At 41.1% G+C, this 19,494-nt stretch overlaps 1 protein-coding gene and 1 pseudogene across 1 annotated transcript in view; both read left to right on the top strand.

Moving 5' to 3' along the window:
• The window catches only part of LOC143386710 (tubby-related protein 4-like), a 33,602-nt gene extending 16,867 nt beyond the window's left edge, over nucleotides 1-16,735 (top strand). The window contains 7 exon segments of the mRNA XM_077108495.1: nucleotides 5,055-5,279; nucleotides 6,339-6,573; nucleotides 10,038-10,182; nucleotides 13,377-13,521; nucleotides 14,340-14,433; nucleotides 16,546-16,628; nucleotides 16,631-16,735. Coding sequence (XP_076964610.1) covers nucleotides 5,055-5,279; nucleotides 6,339-6,573; nucleotides 10,038-10,182; nucleotides 13,377-13,521; nucleotides 14,340-14,433; nucleotides 16,546-16,628; nucleotides 16,631-16,735 — 1,032 coding nt within the window.
• Nucleotides 16,736-16,773: 38 nt separating this feature from the next.
• LOC143641083 (DENN domain-containing protein 1B-like) overlaps nucleotides 16,774-19,494 on the top strand; it is a 33,457-nt pseudogene continuing 30,736 nt past the window's right edge.

Here is a 19,494-nt window from a genome sequence, read left to right on the forward strand (position 1 = left end):
GGTGAGCAAGTCTTCCGAGGGTGTCATCTGCTTAGAGAATAGGAGAATGGTTGTGTTCTTTTAAAACTGAGACTCGGCTGGCTGAATCCTGAGCCAGCTTTTATTACTACAACTTGGTTGGTGGACAAATCATTACGATTTCATATGCAAAATTGTCCGTGGCTCCACCCAACAGTTTGATGATGAACAGTCACTATTTTTTTAAACTGATACATAAAAACATAAGTAGTGTACATATTAATGGGTCCCATGGGATATTTCTTTATGCATTGTGTTGTGTCACGTTTAGATCAGGTTGATCATGTCCATCTCCTCAGAATCCATGGTTTCTGAAGTGAATTCTGTTGTATGTGCTTGTGTAAACTTGAAATATCCCCTTCTCTGTGCATTTCCTCCTGCCAGAGAACCCCCTTTATAGGGTTGCCACAGAGAGGAGGAACAAAGCATGGGAGAAGGGGGCGGGAGGCCTTTGAACTCCACAGGGATCTACTCCTCTACCACCTCGGCAGCTGGTTCTCATCTGGGGAGTCTTTACCAGGACTGCCTCCTTATCCCTGGCTTGGGCCACTGTAATTGCCTCTAATCTGCTTAGACAGCTTATTTTTAATATGTAAAGAACACCTGCTTTTTTCTTACATCTTTCCAAAACTGTTGAATAACTGCTCTAATAGATATAAAATTGGTGATATTGGAAGGAACCTTTTGGTGCCAGTTCAGTGATACATGCCATCCTATCAGCGAGGCTTCTGCTCAGAGGGCCTCCTTGGAGCGGTCTTGCCTGCTCCCTGCGCTCTTTCTCTATTCCCTTACACCACCCTGTCTTCACTGCATAGCGTCCTCACTACTGACATTATCAGGTCATCCCTGTCAAACATGTTAAGATGTTTCTTTCTCTCTACCACCCCAGAATGTAAGCTCCCCGAGGGGTGGATTTTGTCTTGTTCAGCATTGCTCCCCTAATGCCTAGAATGGATCTGGTCCATTGTATACATTTGGCAAATATTTTATTTTATGACTGGTTGGTGGTGCAATAGATGAATAAATGATTGGGTTGACACAGGGCATGTATTGTGTAGTGGCAGGAGATGGGATGCCATAGTAAGGCGTGAGAAGTGGTCACTCAGGAGTACAGACCATACTGCTGTCCAGAGGAAGAGAGGGAGAGGAAGCCAACACCCACTGCTTACATTGCTCAGCATCATCATCCAAAGAGGGAGGTGCAGGGCAGGAGGACTCTCCATTAACCTTGTGCCTTGCACCTGCCGTGGTGAATGACACATCCTCCCAGGTGAGCAGTAGCTCCTGTGGATGCAGCAGAGCAGCAGTGTCCACCTTGCTGACTCTCTTAGATGCAGCTCCTTTTTGTTTTGTTTTGCCCTTTTACCTCCGATACATCAAATACGTGAACCTCTTTACACAAGTTAAGGGTTTGTTTCTAGCTTTATTTTATGTATGTAGGTAGGTATTTATTTATTATGTGGTTCAGAGGATAGAACCCAGTGCCTCACATATGCTAGGTGAGTGCTCCATCATTGAGCTACAGACCCAGCCCCACAAGTTAAGATTTTAACATTTTCAACTTCACAGTTTTAGCCATCTGTCATTTTATGTGGTTTGAGAGATTAAATCCACAAGCTTTCTAGTTCTTCCTAGCGGATAGCAGCTCTTCAGATTAGAACATGAGTCTGAGGGACCTTTGTATGTCCCGTGGTTTTACTGGAACGGAACATGGAGTGCATTTCTCTCCAGCAGCTTAACCCAACAGGTGAGATTCCTCAGGAGGAAGGATGCTCTGTGTTGTGAGGTCTGTGGGCAAACAGACAGTGGGCTTGTGCTCTGCCGGAATGGCTGAGCCCAGAGGACAGAGTGACAGAAAATGATGGCTGCCAAGTCAAGACTGGATGCCTGGGTTTGAAATCTGACTGCTGCCAAAGCAGCAGCGTATTTGTAACATGAGCCTAGCAGGCTGGGAAATGTGATTTTGAAAATGAAAGACAATGTGTTATAAAGGGACTTTCTGTGGACAGGTTTATGGGGATCCTGAGAGGTCATGTCCCTGCTGCCTGACATCTGACTAAATGGTAACCACAAGAATTAATTTTCCCCACACAGATGATACCTGGAAATCTTCACACCAGAGGGACAGTTTTTATTATCTGTAATTTCTTCCCTGTGTTTTTGTGATACAACCTTAAAAATCATAAGAGGAAAGGTATTAACACTTTCTTAGCTACTTTATCATTTCATAGGAGTATAGGCTACAAAAACTAATGTATCCCCCAGGCTGGAGTAAACCATCCCAAACTTGGATAAATGACTGAGTCCTGCACCCCAAATTAATTTAAATTTCTGTTGGTATCCATGTCCTGTTCTTAGAAGGAGGAATTCGGGGGTAACCTTGATCCAGATAATAATGATTCCCTTGAAACCCTGTAGGTGTTATTTGTCCAGGCTAAATAATTTCAGCTCTTTTTCCTTGGTTCTGGTTTCTGTCCTTTAATCTTTGAAGACCTCACACTCCTGTTTGACTGAGGGATCTGTTTTTCACATTTGTGTGATGCCCGGTTCGGAATAGCACTGTCCTCCCTCACCATCCAGGCATATCATCCTGATGCTGTTTCCAGTTCATCTACCAATACTCCCTGGTCATTTGTCTTTGCATGCTGGCCCACATGACCTGCGACTTATTTTCAGCCATAAATGAACCAGTCAGGTCATTGTCCATGTTCTGTTGGTAAAGTCTGTTCTCTTGTCCATTTGCTTTTTCCATAGACATCGTTTGGTTTGTTTCTGAGCAGAACAGACTAGGGGAGAATAATGGACTCATCACCGCATCTGTGACTGGCAGTTAGTTGAGTTTTGCAAGGAAACAGTGCACATTCTTTAGTCCAAGTGTGGGTATACTGACACTTCAGAGGCAGCACCCGCTGGTGAGATAAGCCCTCGCTCTCCCACTCCTGAGTTGTGATTGAGTTACCCAGCCTCCTCAGCCTTGTTTTCCTCCTGTGTTAGATGGGTTAATAATGCCTGTGTAGCCAAGTTGAGAGGACCTGCTGAGGGAGTATGTGCAGGCACTCTGTGTGCTATTGGAATGTGGTAAGTTTTTAAGACATGGTTATTTTTGTTATGATGGGAAGTGATTATTTGTGGAAATGTAACAGGATTTTCAACCAGTTTGAGAGTCTGTTAGTAGTTCTTGACACAAAGACATACATACTTACCCATGATAATTTTATATAAAACATATAATCAGCTGTTCAACAGAGATAGTTACTCTGACAAGCAGAACTAGGAGAAGGGAGGATAAATCTGTAGTTCCTGCTTTGTAACCCCAGCATGTCAGATGGATCAATTGATGAAAGAGGAATGGAAGATTGGAGAAGTATTTCATGTCTGCAGCCAGCTGCAGTGAGTCAAGTGATGATTGAGGACTGTTTTCATGCCTTGAGTTCTATGCGGAATATTATTTTAGGGGTTCAGGAATAAAGAGGCAGCAGTTTGCCTTTCAAATTAAGCATGAGGGCTGGAGATGTACCTCAGTAGTAGGGTGTGTGTATATCATGTAGTAGGGAGGCCCTGGGTTCAGATTTTGGTGCTGGTTCTGATAAGGCCTCTGTTCTAACCTGCAATTACAGGGCTGATGGTGCCAGAGACTTTTTTGTATTTTTTTGTGTTGGTGTCCTGGTTTTCAGCAGTGGCTGTGCCTTTCTGTGACCTCACAGTCCCCTTTATGGGGTTTGCCCTCTGGGTGGGATCATCTCATGAGGAGGCCCAGCTTGAACATGCTTCAGAAACCCTCAGACTTGGGTTCTAGGTCCACAGCCAGCAATCACTCAGTCCTCCTTAGGGAGTTGGGGGTGTTGGCTGTTAATCTTGTCCCATCCTGGGACTGCCTGGCCTCACGGATGGAAATGCAAGATGAGTTATCCTCAGCCTTGCATTTTGCTTTGAAGTTGAAACCAGGATTAGCTGACCCTGGAGGGTATTTTAAGGAAGTGTCTTCATGTGTTCTTTTATTTTGATGATTGTCACTAAAGTGTTGTGAATTCTGTTCATATCTGTCATTCATATAAAAGATCTGGTATTCCCATTTCTGTTTTCTGAACCCCCTGGAGACTTCATTAAATTAGTGCTCCATCTGTTTGGATGGGAATGAACATATTTCTTGCTGCTTCTCCATCACAGCTCTCTACCTCTTTCTTCCCTGCCTGGCTAATGGCATCCCTGAGCTTTGGGGGTTTTCAGTTCAAGACATTTCTAACATACATATTTGGATTTCAGCATGCCTTTTGAAAAAAATCATGGCCACAAACACCTGGCAAGGCCACCACAGGAACTCTTTCCCTGCCACCTCTCCCTTTTCCATAGAGCTTTTCCCCTTGTCTCCCTGCCTAGTCATTTGGAGATTAGCAGTGAATAATACCTGGGTTGTAGATTGTGATGGGTTGCAGAAGCACCATGGTACCACCATGTCCTTTAATTCTCATAGTGCTCCCAGTTGACTCCTGAGAAAATTAAGAGGCTTTGACTGGGAAATATTCCTCAGTTCACATGCCCAGGCCCCCCAAGTCCAGTGTTGAGTTGACTCTGAAATGCTGCCTGTTGGGATGGACGGAAAGAGCCTTCAGATCTACCTACCCACCACCTCCCTGAGCTATGGGAAACAACACTGGGTAATTTGGGGATTCTGATGACCAGCACTTCAGTATGGAATATGGATGACTACATCCTGGGGTGATTGCCCTGGCTAGTAGAAGGCCATTATATAGAGCTGTTAGGATTTATGGCATCAAATTAAACAAGACAGTGCTTGTACAGAAAAATATAAAATTATTCGAGTCCTTTATTTGTGCTCTGGCCTAAAGATCTCATTCCTTTTCAATTAAAATGCTCAATTTTCATAATATGGTATTTAATATTCTTTATTATGCTCTTAAAACCAATATTCTCAATACTGTCCGCTCACTTTATTTTACTGAGAACACTGAACATAATGTCCATTGTTCACCAGAAGAGCAAAAGCTTAAGCACTGTCTTCTTCTCATTGCCTGCAGCGCCCCATCATCTCCATCTGCTGGGGCCACACGGACTCACGGCTGTTGATGGCCTCAGGACCCGCCCTGTACGTGGTTCGAGTGGAACACCGGGTGTCCAGCCTACAGCTACTGTGCCAGCAGGCCATCGCCAGCACCCTGCGAGAAGACAAGGATGTTAGCAAGCTGACCCTGCCCCCCGGCCTCTGCTCCTACCTCTCCACTGCCTTCATCCCCACCATCAAGGTATAGCCTTCTGCCCTCCCCATTCTCCATCCTCACCTCTCTGCCACCCACTGCTCACCAAGAGGAGGATAGGGACAGGAGAGATAGGGGAGGGCATCAGAAAAGATGCACAGGGCTCCCTGCTTCACCAGAGTGTCCAAAAATGGCTCAAGTGTGACTCTGCAGAGTTGCGCCATGTCCTTCCATGCGCGCATATACTTCCCTGAGTATCAAAGTGAGCTTTGCCTTGTATGGTAGTTTCACCTCTCTCATGTTCATGCTGGTATTCCCAGCTTGACTCCCTGTCGTCCTGATGATCAAAGGAACAAGTGTTTATTTAGCACTAACTGTATACTAGATTTGTACCATCCTTTGTAAAAATCAGTTTTGTTCCATCCTGACTTCCAAACAGAATCTGACATTGTTTCCACTTGAGAAACCGAGAAAAAAATTGGTAGAAGTGAAGTAACTTGCCCCACAGCTAGTTAGGGAAGAGGCAGGATTTGACCCAGTCAAAATTTAGGCCAGCTCTCTTCTCTGCTGTGCTGGAGGTAGAGCCCCCCTACCCTGATCCCTGGCCCAATACAGCCGCCTGCCATCCTTCATACTGACTGTGCCTCCAGAAACTATAAAGGCAGCATGTGAATGTAAACCTGCTACTCGTGCAGGTCCTCAGTACCCTAGGTCCTTTTCTATGTTTTATCTCTACTTCTGAGTATCAGATTGATTTGTTGGGTGCTTTTTTTTTTTACTGATACTTCAGAGTTTTAGAATCTCTCATGATTTTTTTTTCCTAGATGTTTTCCATTGATTCCACACCAGCAGTTTTCAACATTGCTGTATTGTATCATATTAGGAAACAACCTAACCAGTCTTACCCCCAGAGGTTCTGATTTAATTGTCTCAAGTGGGATCCAAGCTTAGGTGTTGTGTGATGAGCACCCACAAATTGTGAGTTGCTGTTCCATTTCACATAGTTAACCTTTCCCAAGCTACCTGATGTGTTCACGCCTTCTCTGTTCTCTGTGTGAGTCTCTGGAGTCCCAGCTCTTTCCTTTTCTGCCTGTGTCCTGCCTCTAGCCCCCAATTCCAGATCCCAACAACATGCGAGACTTTGTCAGCTACCCCTCAGCAGGCAATGAGCGGCTGCACTGCACCATGAAGCGCACAGAGGATGACCCGGAGGTGGGCGGCCCGTGCTACACCCTCTATCTGGAGTACCTGGGCGGGCTCATGCCCATCCTGAAGGGGCGACGTATCAGCAAGCTACGGCCAGAGTTTGTCATCATGGACCCATGGACAGATAGCAAGACAGGTGGGACCCTTGCTGAGGGACTGAGCCCTTGTTCCCCTATGGTTATGGAATGTCATTACTTAAAACCCATGCCAAAAGAATGCCTTTTGTGAAGTGAGCCTGAGTTGGCTAGCGTGGAATGTCCCTGAAGCTCCTGCATTCCTAAAATCCTATTTAAGTGACAGTTTTCTAAATGTACTTTCTGATAGGTTAATAATGTTGTATAAGGCATGATGGAGTTGGGGCCATGGTAGAGAAAACCAGCTCTGAGAGAAGGGAAGGCTGACCCAGCTTCTAGCAGGGAGAGCCTCCTCTTTTTCAATTATAGACCAAGCATTCATGAGTGCCCTAATGTCAAATTGAGGTGGTTTGAAAATAGTAATGGGCCATGTCCCTGCCCTCCTTGGGTAGGTGAGATAATTTATCTTTTCAGGGCCAGGAGTGTGGCTCAGAGACAGAGCATTTACCTAGCATGCATGAGGCCCTGGGTTCTATCCCCAGTGCTGCAAAAAAGAAAAAGAAGAAGAAGAAGAAGAAGAAGAAGAAGAAGAAGAAGAAGAAGAAGAAGAAGAAGAAGAAGAAGAAGAAGAAAGAACACTTGAAGCCTTCAGCCCTGTCCCTGGCCTCCTGGCCTTCTGCCTCTGTCCTTCACTGATACGCTATTAACTGCTTTTTAGCTAGTTACCAGTGAAAATTTCCTGGTTGTCCATAAAATCTTTAACATGATGGCTCACTCTACCCTTGAACAGACTCCTTCCTGTGCTGGTCCTCATTGCTTAGTTAATGTGTTAAGGATACTCTTGCCTCCCTCTCTCTCAGATCCTAGACTGTGATGCTCTTGTAAGAAGGTACTTTGGTGTTTGGTGCCACTTAATGCTAGCCCAGTGTCTGCGTACCCATCAGTACCTGCAGCTCAATGTGCTGCCTTCTGTGAGACATTACCTGACACCCACCACAGAGTGAACAGCACTATACTTGGTACCATCCCTGATCATGGGCTGTTTAGACCTGCTCAGCACACTGCAGTCATCATGGTTCTGAGGCTTTGCCCATCAAATCCTGAGGACCCAAGGGAGGGAACTGAGTCGTCTTTTTGTCCCCCAGAGCTTCCCAAGTGCTTGATCTTGAAACAACACTATTGGATTAAATCTGTTTTTATTAGTTTATACTTTAATGTCCCTACTTCCTTGCACTAGTTCACTGTCCTGCTCATCAGGTTATCCTTTGTCTGTCATTACATCCCTAAAGCTGCTGTGACATGTGCATGACCCTATATCACAAAGCAGTGGGCTTGTTCACCCTAAACCTCGCTTTCCCATGCTGATGTTTTACGCAGTTGCTCTACCTGTCCGCTGCACATTATTTGTTCAGCATCATTGGGAACATTCTCCTACCAGTGTTACTGTATAAATTCAAAAGCAATGAACCTCTACTTTAAAATATTAGATATGCATTTTTCCCTGTTTTTTGACTTATGTAACAAACTAGTACTAGGAACAGAAAGCAAATAGAAAATTTTGGAGCTGTCGGGGAGGAGGCATATAGGAAGGAGGGAGAGGGAAGATAGAAAAGAGAGCAGAAGATGTTAGCATGGTTTCAGGAAAGGGAGAAGGAAAGCTGACACTAATTGGAGGTGCCTGGGGAAGGGGTACAGAGAACGAGTCCCAAGCAGAGCCTGCGCACATATTCTCTCTGGCTGTCAGTATCTAAGGCCCTTCCTCTGGATGGGACTCCATAAAACCTATGCTGAAATCATAGGGTACTCCTGAAGAACTGTCTGTCCTCCCACTACAGAGGGGACAGGAGGGGGTATGTGGGCACCAAGGCTGCAGCCTCCTAAGGCCAGACTTGCTTAAAGCCTAACCTCATTACCCAAAGGCCTGTTTTCCCCTAGTGCTGACATTTGTCAGCTCATACCAAAGAGGCTGACCAATTGCTAACAATCCTTTGGGGATTCCCATGTTTTATTTTTATAATTAAAGAATTATAAGTTGTAAAGCAAACCAGTCAACAGTGCCTATTTTGTATGAGGTCCTTTAGTTTCCTAGATAACAGAGAAGGCCCAGGATTATTTCTGTTTTTAAGGAGTTTGCAAACCCTTCAGCGAGACAAGACAAACACTTGAAAAGTTCAGTTAAGAAATCAAGATTTAAATACCTCATGACAAAAATAGAAGCTGTGTCACAAGGCACAGTGTGACTAATTGCCAACTGAATGGTATATATAAACTAGCTCAGAGAAGGAAATAATTCCTGTCTTTGAAAAGCCAAGAATTTTTCATCTTGAGAAGCCAATTAACTCTTCCAAGCCTATGCATCATTGTTTCTCAAAATGTTGTCCATGGGCCATCTCCATGCAGATCACCAGGGAGACTTATTTAATATAAGTTCCTGCTCACTGTGGGTTCTCAGTGATTTTTATGCACTGAAGTTTGTGATCCACTGTTGAAAACGTTCTACAAGTATATTTTTTAGTGAAAATTCACAGATTTTCAAAAGGAATCTTTATCAGAACTTGCTATGGACCGAACTGTGTGCACTCTCCCCCAAATTCACATGTGAAGTTCTAACCTCCAGTGTGAGTGTATTTGATAGGACTTTTAGGGGATAATTAAAGTTAAATGAGGTTATAAGCGTTGAGTCCCAAACTGTCAGAACTGCCCTTTATGCTTGTGTTTCTGCTGCGCCTCAAAACCTTCCAGCCTCTACCCATTACCAGTTGCAAAGCTTCTTTGTTTATTCCACTATTCACTACGGCAACACTGACTTCCCGGTACCCAAATCAGGATTAATCAGGGTTCTTTAGAGAAACAAAACTCATCCTCTGTGTGTATGTAATTTATTAGTAGAATTGGTTCATACAATTATGGAGGGTGAGAAGTCCCAAGATCTGGGCGTTGTCACAGGTAGTTCCAGGGAGAGCTCTTCCTGCTTTTTGGACAGCTGCCAGAATTCTCTGTGTGTTCACACAGCCTGTCCTCGGACCTTGTGCATTAAAAAGAGACCTTGCTCTTTCTTTTTATAAGGTCCTAATTCTGTTGGATTAGGACTGACTGACTAGGCCATTACTTTAGATTTAGAGGTTGAAATAGAAAGGAGCTTAGTATTTTTTCCTTTGACATTTTTATGCTATTTTCTAAGCAGAATTAGGAATTTTTTTTCTGCCATTGTCAAAATGACATGGTATTTTAATGCCCCAAGGAATACACAAAATAGTCTGGCACTGTTCACTGAACTGAAAGTTGAAAACAAAATGGCTTTGCTGTTGTGCTTCATGACACATGGAGAACCACCTGGCTTGTTGGGACTTCTAGCCAGCTCAGAAACCCATGCCAAGAAAAGGCTCCCTGACCGCCTCCCTGGGAACCTGGTTACAACCTAGGAAGGCTCCTGTTCATCTATATCTGCCAGTCTATCCTCTGGTTTATGCAGGGATCATTGTTAAAGTCTAATTGATTTAGCTTCCCTTAAATTGGTATCTTGCAGATGAGATCTATGGAAACAGCTTGATTTCTACTGTGATTGACAGCTGCAATTGCTCAGACTCCAGTGACATTGAGCTGAGTGACGACTGGGCTGCCAAGAAATCTCCCAAAATTTCCAGAGCTAGCAAGTCACCCAAACTCCCAAGGTAATCCCAGTCTTTAGGGTGTTCCCCACCCGCACCCCCGCCTTTTTTTTAAGCTCTGGACAGAAATGTGTTTGTGCTAGCAAATTAGTCCCATTGAATCTGACACTAGGGGCATATTCTGAACCATCTTTGATCCAGAATGCTGCCCAGTTCAAGAACATTTTTTGCTCAGATAAACTTTGTTAGGGCCGGGGCTATAGCTCAGTGGTAGAATGCTTGCCTCACACATGTGAGGCACTGGGTTCAATCCTCAGCACCACATAAAAATAAATAAAGATATTGTATCCATCTACAACTAAAAAATAAATTTAAAAAAAATAAATAAACTTTGTTATGTTAAAAAAAAAAAGGAAGACGGGCTGGGGTTGTGGCTCAGATGTAGAACACTCATCTAGCACATGCGAGGACCTGAGTTTGATCCTCAGCATCACGTAAAAAGAAATAAAATAAAGTTATTGTGTTCAACTACTTCTAAAAAAAAAGAAAAAGAAAGGAAGGAAGAAGCTGACAGTTGTTTGTCAAGATCAACCTTTTTTTTCCCCCTCATCACTTTTTCTTCTGGGAGACTGCACTTGGAATATTCACAGCTCTTTTTTGCTTTTCTTAAGGATAGAAAAGACACTCGGTGGGAAGTTTACCCAAGCCTCAGAATATCTCCAGGGGTGAGTAGCAATGGTGGGTGACATAGGGCTGGTCATAGTTCTCAGGTTTATTTGTTTTTTCTTACAATTTAAGAAGAGGAAGAAAAAGGTTTTACAGTGGGTGCTGCATGTTGAGAACACCAAATTAAGTGCCTACAATGCTGTAATTGAGAAAGTAATAGTAAATTTAAAAAAGAATAGTTCCTAGGGTTTGTCTGAAGACAGAAAACTAAGAGTAAATGGACAGGCCTGCATTGTCTTAGAGAGTACTGCCTGCCTTCTCTGCCGCCAGCATTGTAGGCAGTATGACCTTGGATAGAAATAAGAGCTTCCTTATCTATGGATGATAATGGATGGACCAGATCCTTGCCAAGATCCCCACTAGCTTTACAGCTCCATGATGCTATGCAAAATTAAGGTGTTTAATCAATTTACATACAGATATAGACATTCCCAAGTGCCCAGCTCTGAAGCAACTAGTTCATTGGGCAGTTGATATACCAGGGTGTCCCTACTCGGTTCAAGGTAAAGAACATGTCCATCATCAGGGAGAATCCCACGTGTCTCTTCCATTTTATATGACTTCTGTCATGATAGATTATTTTACTTGTTCTAGAACTTCATGATGTTGCATCAAACAATATGTGGATTTTTGCTTAACATGATTTCAATATTTATCTGTGTTATTGCATGAATCAGTAGTTTGTCTTTCTTTTTTGCTCTGTGGAATTATTCCACTATTGCAGATATACTTCTGTGTGTTTATTGTATTTCCATGAATGTTTAGTAGTTTAGGACTACTGTGAATAAATCCATATAAACATTCTTTTTTGAATACATGCACTCATTTCTCTTGGGTGAACACTTAAGAAGGGAGGGGCAGAGTCATGAGTTAGATCATTGTTAAAACTTTCTGAAAACTGCCACACATTATTCCAAACTGGCTGCAGCAAGTTCAATTCCCAGCAGCAGCACATGAGAGCTCTACTTGCGTCCATTCTCACCTATAGCTCCATTGTCATTGCTCAAAATAATTTTGCCCATTCTTCTGGGTATATAGTGATATTGCATTATGGTTTAGGTCTAGTTTCTCTGACCAGTTAAGTGGCTAAGTACCTTTTCATATGCAGATCAGCCCACCTGGCTATCTATCTCCTTTTGCCCATTTTTTATTGGGTTGTTTTTCTCTTACTGATTTGCAAGAGTTATTTGTATATTCTAGCAATGGGTCTTTAGTAATGTGTATACTTAACAAATAGTCCACCATGTGAAATCCGTTTATGGTTAGTGCATTTTGTGTCCTATTTTAAAATCTTGGTCTACCCTAAGGCTGAGAAGATGGTCTTCTGTTCTCTTCTAGTAGCTCGAGAGTTTGTATCTCAGATCAACTTTATATCTAGTTAATTTTTGTGTGCGGTGTGAATTAGAGGTAAAAGTTTATATTCCCATATAGATATCAGTTGGTCCAGCAATCTGATTTTTTTCATCTTTATTCTAAAGTTTGTTAAAATTGCACATAAAATTTTGATCCTTACAGTGCTGCCACAGTGCTTGATTTTTTCCATTAGATGTAAACACCCAAATGCCTAGCTCTGAAGCAATTAGTTCATTGGGCAGAGGGCACTTACTATATATAAGAAATTAAACCCTTGGCATGTAGATGTCCATTTAAGGCTGCCACCTCTTGCCTGGTCCCTTCCTCCTCCTCCTCTTCCTGCCTGGAACCCCTCCACACAGCATCCAGGCTGATAGCCCTGGCTCACAGCTTTCATTAACTTGATCCCCAATTCCCCTATTCCTCAGGAGCCTGAAGTTTCTCAACAAGCTTGCAAGCATTATGTATGAGGTTCAACACATATTTATAGGATGTTAGAAACCTTGTTATATTCATTTGTAACCCTCTCTTTGGGGTAGACTGGCATTGAACATGTGCACCTCAGTGTATAAAGAAAGAAAGTATAAAGAACCGAGCAGAGCTAGAATCTGGTGTCAGAATTCAGCAGAAAAGTATTAAATTCATTGATCTGATATAACTATTGCAGGTAGTAAAGTGTTAGATGAATCTGTTAAAATTCAAACTGTCGTGGAAGGAATTTTAAAAAATCATAGTGGCCTCAGAGTGAGAGAGGACTTCCCTTCTTGCATTTTCCCCAGGACTGATTGTACACACCCCTGACAGAAGTCATGTGGACATTTCCAAACTTACTCTTAAGTGGGTAGAAAGTGAAAGACAGTTCCCTTACAAATGAAGTTCCTTTCAAATGACTTAATTGGGGGCTGGGGGTAGAACACTTGCCTACCAGGTACAAGGCCCTGGGTTCAATCCCCCATACAGAGAAATGGGAGGAAAAAAATCTTGATCTAATTTCAACATATTTTCAGATGTTGTATTTATTATTCAATATACAATTCATTCTTTCCTCATATTCCTAAAGCCAAAGCAGGAGTAAGAGCTTTGTGAAAATAGGACCTTGGCTGCAGAGAATTGATGTCCACTGCTGACCTTGGAAGGGAAGAAATACTGGCCTGACCCCCCTCACTTTGTCTCCACAGGATCAGCATTGAGGCCCAGAAGTCTCCCAAGCTGCCCCGGGCTGCTCAGGAGATCTCCCGATCTCCAAGGTTGCCTATGCGAAAGCCTTCCATCGGCTCACCCAGCCTGACTCGGAGAGAGTTTCCTTTTGAAGACATCACTCAGGTAGTAACACATGGCTGAACCCTCCAGCCACTTGGACACTCCATCATCCTTCCCCTACCTGCCTGCCCTACTCTCTACTACCTGCATTCAGGTGCCTGGTTCTGTTCCATGTGCCTCTCTGCCTCTAGAAACTTCCTACAGTGGCACTCTGAATGAGGCACATCCACTTTTCTACCTGTGCCCCTTCAAGCCAATTCTTGTCCTAGAGTGACTCGCCATTGTCTTCAGCAAGAACCCCAGCCATGGCCACTCAGTCCAGCCATACCTGACTCCCCTGCCTCCTTTGCCTCCACTCAGCCTGCTGGAAACACAAAGAGTTTCCAAGAGAATTTCCAAGGAGAACAGTGGATTCAGAGTCGGTTTCCTTTTTTAGACCAGTGATTGGGGGAAAGCAGGGGCAAAGAAAACTGTGCCCAAACCACTTTGGTGGACTATTTATTGATTTAAATTATTTTAAGCAGGTTTGCTCTGTGTCACCCAGGCTTGTCTTACATTCCTGGGCTCAAGTGATCTGCCTGCCTCAGCCTCCTGAGTAGCTGGGATTACGGGTACATGACCCCATACTCCAGCTTTGATGGCTTTTTAAACTGTGCACGTGGACATGCTAGGACAGAACCACTCTCACTCTTGCTCTGTGCACGGCCATTAGGAAATGGGAGCCTGGCCTGTTCTAGTTAACACCTGGTCTTAAAAACGACAGAAGGATGGCAGGAATGATTGATGGTGTGCAATAAGTATGAAAATTCTTACAGGGACTAATAAAAAACATGGAAGTAGACTGAGATTCTGACTTTTTCTTTTCCTTTTTTCCCTCACAGCACAATTATCTTGCTCAGGTCACGTCCAATATCTGGGGAACCAAATTTAAGATTGTGGGTTTGGCTGCTTTCCTGCCAACCAACCTCGGTGCAGGTAAAAAAAAAAAAAAAAAAAAAAAAAAAAAAAAAAAAAAAAATCTTATTCTGTTATTCCACTGCCCCATTTGAAATCAGACTAAAAGATTCAGTTTCAACCTTTGGCAGCCTGAAGTGGAAAATGAGCTCCTAAGACAGCACCAGATTAGCCTGTGTGTTCTGCCAAACCTTCACTCCAGCCCAGAAAAGTTTGAATGAATTAATTTTTCAGATCACTTTTGCTACTGGCACTTTTTTAAAAAGTTAATTCCTGAATTTAAAGAAATAAATAAATAAGAGAAATATAAAACTCTGTCAAAGCTCTCAAAGATGTTTAGCTATTTTGGTTTGTGTGAGCACATGAGACCAGAGTCCAGCTTCTTGAATTACAAGAAACATCTGAACAAAATGGAGGAAAATAGTTTTAAGGGATTTAAGAAGTTGGCTGACTGTTCTTAGTGGTAAATATTTATAATTTCATTTTTCAGTACCAGATAAATGCCCCACCCATGACAAGTTTGAGACACAGAGGAAAACCAAACTAAGGGGAGTGAAATTGGGCCAGAATGCAGACCTTGGTTCTCATCTGCATCCTGCCCAGTTGAGGAGTGCTCCCTTGTGAGATTGACATCAGAGACAAAGAAGAAAGGAAAATGGCAGATTCTTTAAAAGTACCTTCTTTCTGCTGGGTGGCCCATCCCTATCTTCCTCATTGCCATCTCGTTTCCCATATACACATCTCTGCCAGGCCAGCTCAGTCAGACGGGCCTGTGGCTGCATCTCAGATGTGCTATGTCACCTACTAAAAATGGTTTTTGAAAAATTTAAAATCTGTAAGATTGTTTTCATGCAGATCCTTTAATATAAATAATTCTTGCAAATCAGATGTTAAAAAAAAGATCTTTTGCTCTGCATGCATCTTCAGAGATTTATTCAAGAGCATTGCATTTGGATTTTTTCATTTTAGGGTTTCTTAGCTTCAAAGAAAAAAGATGAATAAAAGTAAAACATAAAAGTGAGGAGATAACAACACACCACCCCTGTTCATGATGCAAAGAAAGCATATTTTCTGCAACCTATAAGTTCTCTGAGGACCACAAAAGTCTGTGCAGCTGTGCATCAGTGCCCTGTTGATGGAGATGGTTGATTTTTAATAACCACTGTTTGAATATCATTATTATCCCCACATCAGTAAGCTGACAACTCAGCCATCTGCCTATAGTAAATATTGAAAAAAGGAATGGAAGTCAGACTTCACTTAAAGGATCTTCTCATTCTACCCTTATTTCTTGTATGATGAGTAGATCCACAAATGAGTCTGTGAGACTCCTTGAAGAAGCAGATGCTGCCTGCTACCAGTCATCTGGGTGCCCTAAGACAAAAGCATTGGAATCATTGTTCAAATCGTTAACCTTTTTAAAAAGAGCACTTGGGTCTATATGTTACTATTATCAAACTACAAAAATTTTCCACATGATTCTCTTGGAGAAAAGATATTAACTCTTAGATTCTGGGAGGCATTATATATATATATGGTGTCCCATTAAATATTTTCAAAGTCTGTATATTGTGAACATAAAAAGTGAGTGTAGTTCACTGTATTAGATATTTTATTTCCTTCAATTAGGACTGCCTAACCCGTGAAAATTTTTTAGCATTTCTTGATTTTAAAAATTCATAAGAGATTCAGAATTCAATAGATTAAGAGGAATATACAGTAAAAATCAAAGACACCTAATTTTCTTCCTGGAGGCAGCTGATGTTGCCTTCCTAATCCCTCCTCACATTTTTTTTTCCCTATTTGTCAATCTGGACAACAAAGAATAGCACTTTAATGCATTAACTCTTAAGTTATATAGAACCATACATAATGATTTCACCAAAATTTATATTCTTTTTCTTTTGTGGGCAGGAGTGGTGAACACATGAGTCCCTTAGCCATCAGCCCGAGCACCAGCCTTGCATAGAGGTGCACAGGGACAAGGAGCTCCTTGGGTTCGTGGCCCTACATGTAGAGCTGTCTTCTGATGGCAGAGAGCCACAGCCCTTCTTTTCTCTTACCACTACTCCACTGGTGCTTTGGCTCCCCTCTGACATACCTCTATTCATGTGTCCTTCTTCATCCTCACAGTGATCTATAAAACCAGCCTGCTGCATCTCCAGCCACAGCAGATGACAATCTATCTCCCAGAAGTTCAGAAGATTTCCATGGACTATATATTAACTTACCTGTCTTCAACCCAAATGTTTTCAGTGAAGATGAAGATGATTTACCAGGTGTGTTCACACATGTGACTGGTCTGTTGTGGTTCCTCTCTTAGGGAGTTTTATACTTAGTGTCTTTTACACTTTACCCTTAATGGTCTCCCTTATCTCCCCAAAAAGCTCCCTCCAGTGCTATATTGCTGCTGCAGTTGTTGTTGCTGTTTGGGTAAGTTATGGGTATGATGAACCAATAATAAATAAAAATTGCATGCTGCATTGTTAGTAATTTACCAAGCAGCATCATGACAGTAGTAATTTGTGTGCTATTTTTGTTGCTAGTGTTTGTTTTATGATAAAATGATTGTTGAGTATGGTATAATTGTGGTTCTAATTAAAATTATACAAGGCAGTATAATCAGATATAGAACATTTAGATTCAAATTTGAATCTAGAAATATGATTAAAGAATCTGTGAATTCATAGAGATTTTATAAAACCTTTTTCTGTCCCATAAGTTTTCATAATCAGGACTACTAAGCAATTCATGTTATACTTGATTCTTTTCATCACTTTTGCAGAATGTTTAATCTTAATTTATAAGAATAGTATACCAGGAAATATATGAAGGGAAATGTATCCATGGATGTTGAAATATAAGAGGACATGAATATAATAAGACTCAATTAGGTAAACACAGATCATCTCAGAGTCACAGTTTCCTCATTTGACAAGTTATTCATAATAATAACTAACACTCATGCTATTTCTGGGATGTGTTAGATACCCTGCTAAACATCATATCATCATTATCTTTCATACTCACATTAATCCTAAAAGCCATTGACTTTTAAGATGAATGATGAGGCTGAGGCTCACCAAACTAAGGTTCTTTTTCCTGATTAGTCTGTGAAAGCCACTCAAGAAAGTTTAATAGGAATGTTGTTTTGTAAATATATTTTCAGTTAAAATAATACTAGTTCTTAAATCCTCATCATAGACTAAACTTTAAAAAGGAGAACGATTTTAATGTTGAATTTTATATAGAAGTATGTGCGTTCTCTTCATTAGTAGCATGTATTTCCTCACTAGCTTCCTGATATAATCTGGTCAGATCTTTGTTTATTTCTTTTTACTGACTAAGGTATTAAAGAATTTGATGAGGTAGTAGATATTTATCAGTTTTAGTGGCATTTTTCTGGCCACATAAGCATTTTAGATCAATTTACATATTTTGATAAATAACTACACATTACTGGAATTTAAACAAATACATTTGAAAAAACAGTCTTTGCATAAGTGAAAGCTAAAGATATTTTGTCCTTGAGTAAGTCAAAATGAGTTGTTTAGTAAGAATGTTAAATTTTTTAAATAAGGCTTGTTAATTGCCTGAAACAGTTAACTTAAAAGAAACATTGATGGATTATTTTTTGCATTCAAATTAATTTTTAAGAAGAAAAGCAGCCTTATTTTTTTAACATTACCAAAGGATTATGTGCTTGTCTCATAAATTTCATAGAAATAGGAACCTTACTTATATCATGAAACAGTAAAATTTAGGGATACAGTCCTTAAATTTTTTAAAACAGGAATCTACCTAAATTGTTTCACATTTTGCTGTCATTTTAACCAGTTTATTTATTCCTAGGGAATTACTGTTTGCCCTCATATGTCATAGTTTTATTTTATTCTAGATTTTTAATTTCCCTTTCAAAGCTCTAGCTTGAGCAGCCCCTCTCCCTTTCTTCTCTTTCTTTTTTCTTTATTTTTGGGGGAGGGGATGGGAGTTGAATTCCACAGGCACTCAACCACTGAGCCTGGTCCCCAACCCTATTTTGCATTTTATTTAGAGACAGGGTCTCACTGAGTTGCTTAGTGCCTTGCTTTTGCTGAGGCTGGCTTTGAACTCATGATCCTCCTGTCTCAGCCTCCAGGGCTGCTGGGATTACAGGCGTGCACCATTGCACCCAGCATCCCTTTCTAATGTGATTGCTTTGGAGGTGATACAGAGAAACCTCTGTATAACTTAAATGTTCTGATATTTTAGTAAGTAGTCTTAGAGATAGTATTTCAGAGTTGAAAGAATAATGAACCAAGAATTAAAATGCCTAGATTATTTTTTCTTGGTTGTTAGACTTCCAAATTTGGGCAAAGAATGTATCATCTCAGAACCACAGCTTCCTTATTTGGAAACTTATTAATAATAATTAATAATAACTAACATTTATGGTGGTTCTGTGATGTGTTAGGTACCCTACTAAATATCATATAATAATTACCTTTCATTCTTATATACATTAATCCTAAAAGGCAATGATAGGCTTTGATGAATAAGGAGGGTGAGACTCTGCTATTAAGAACCTAGTTCCATATCACATGGTTTGCAGGGTGGATCTGGACTACAAAGGTCTGTTATACACCGAATGCTGCTTCCTTCCCATCCAGCTATGTTGCCTATGGCATTGCCTGCTTTGCCTGTTTTATAGTAGAAAGGTTAGGATCGAATAACATAATGTAGATAAAAACATCTGTGACCTGTGGAGAGCTCAGTAGGAACTTTTTTTAAACCTTACAATCCTAAATAAGACACTAACCTTTCTATAACAGATCCATTGTCTTATCATAGCTATTTTCTTTGTGTTTGAGTATCCAAAAATGCTGAAGTGTTATATTATTGGCATTTCTCTGATTTCTTAAATTCATTTTAGGAAAATAATTAAATACTTTACAGAATAACTGTAAAAAACATCTAAATCTTAAATTTATGATTTTCACTCAATCATTTTTAACAATAAAGAAGTAAAAAATATATGAACTGATGAGACTTTTTAATAGACGAGTGAATAATCTGGATGAATAAAAATATGCACTTAATTTT

This window comes from Callospermophilus lateralis, unplaced genomic scaffold (genome assembly GCF_048772815.1).
Source record: "Callospermophilus lateralis isolate mCalLat2 unplaced genomic scaffold, mCalLat2.hap1 Scaffold_84, whole genome shotgun sequence".
Taxonomy (NCBI): Eukaryota; Metazoa; Chordata; class Mammalia; order Rodentia; family Sciuridae; genus Callospermophilus; species Callospermophilus lateralis.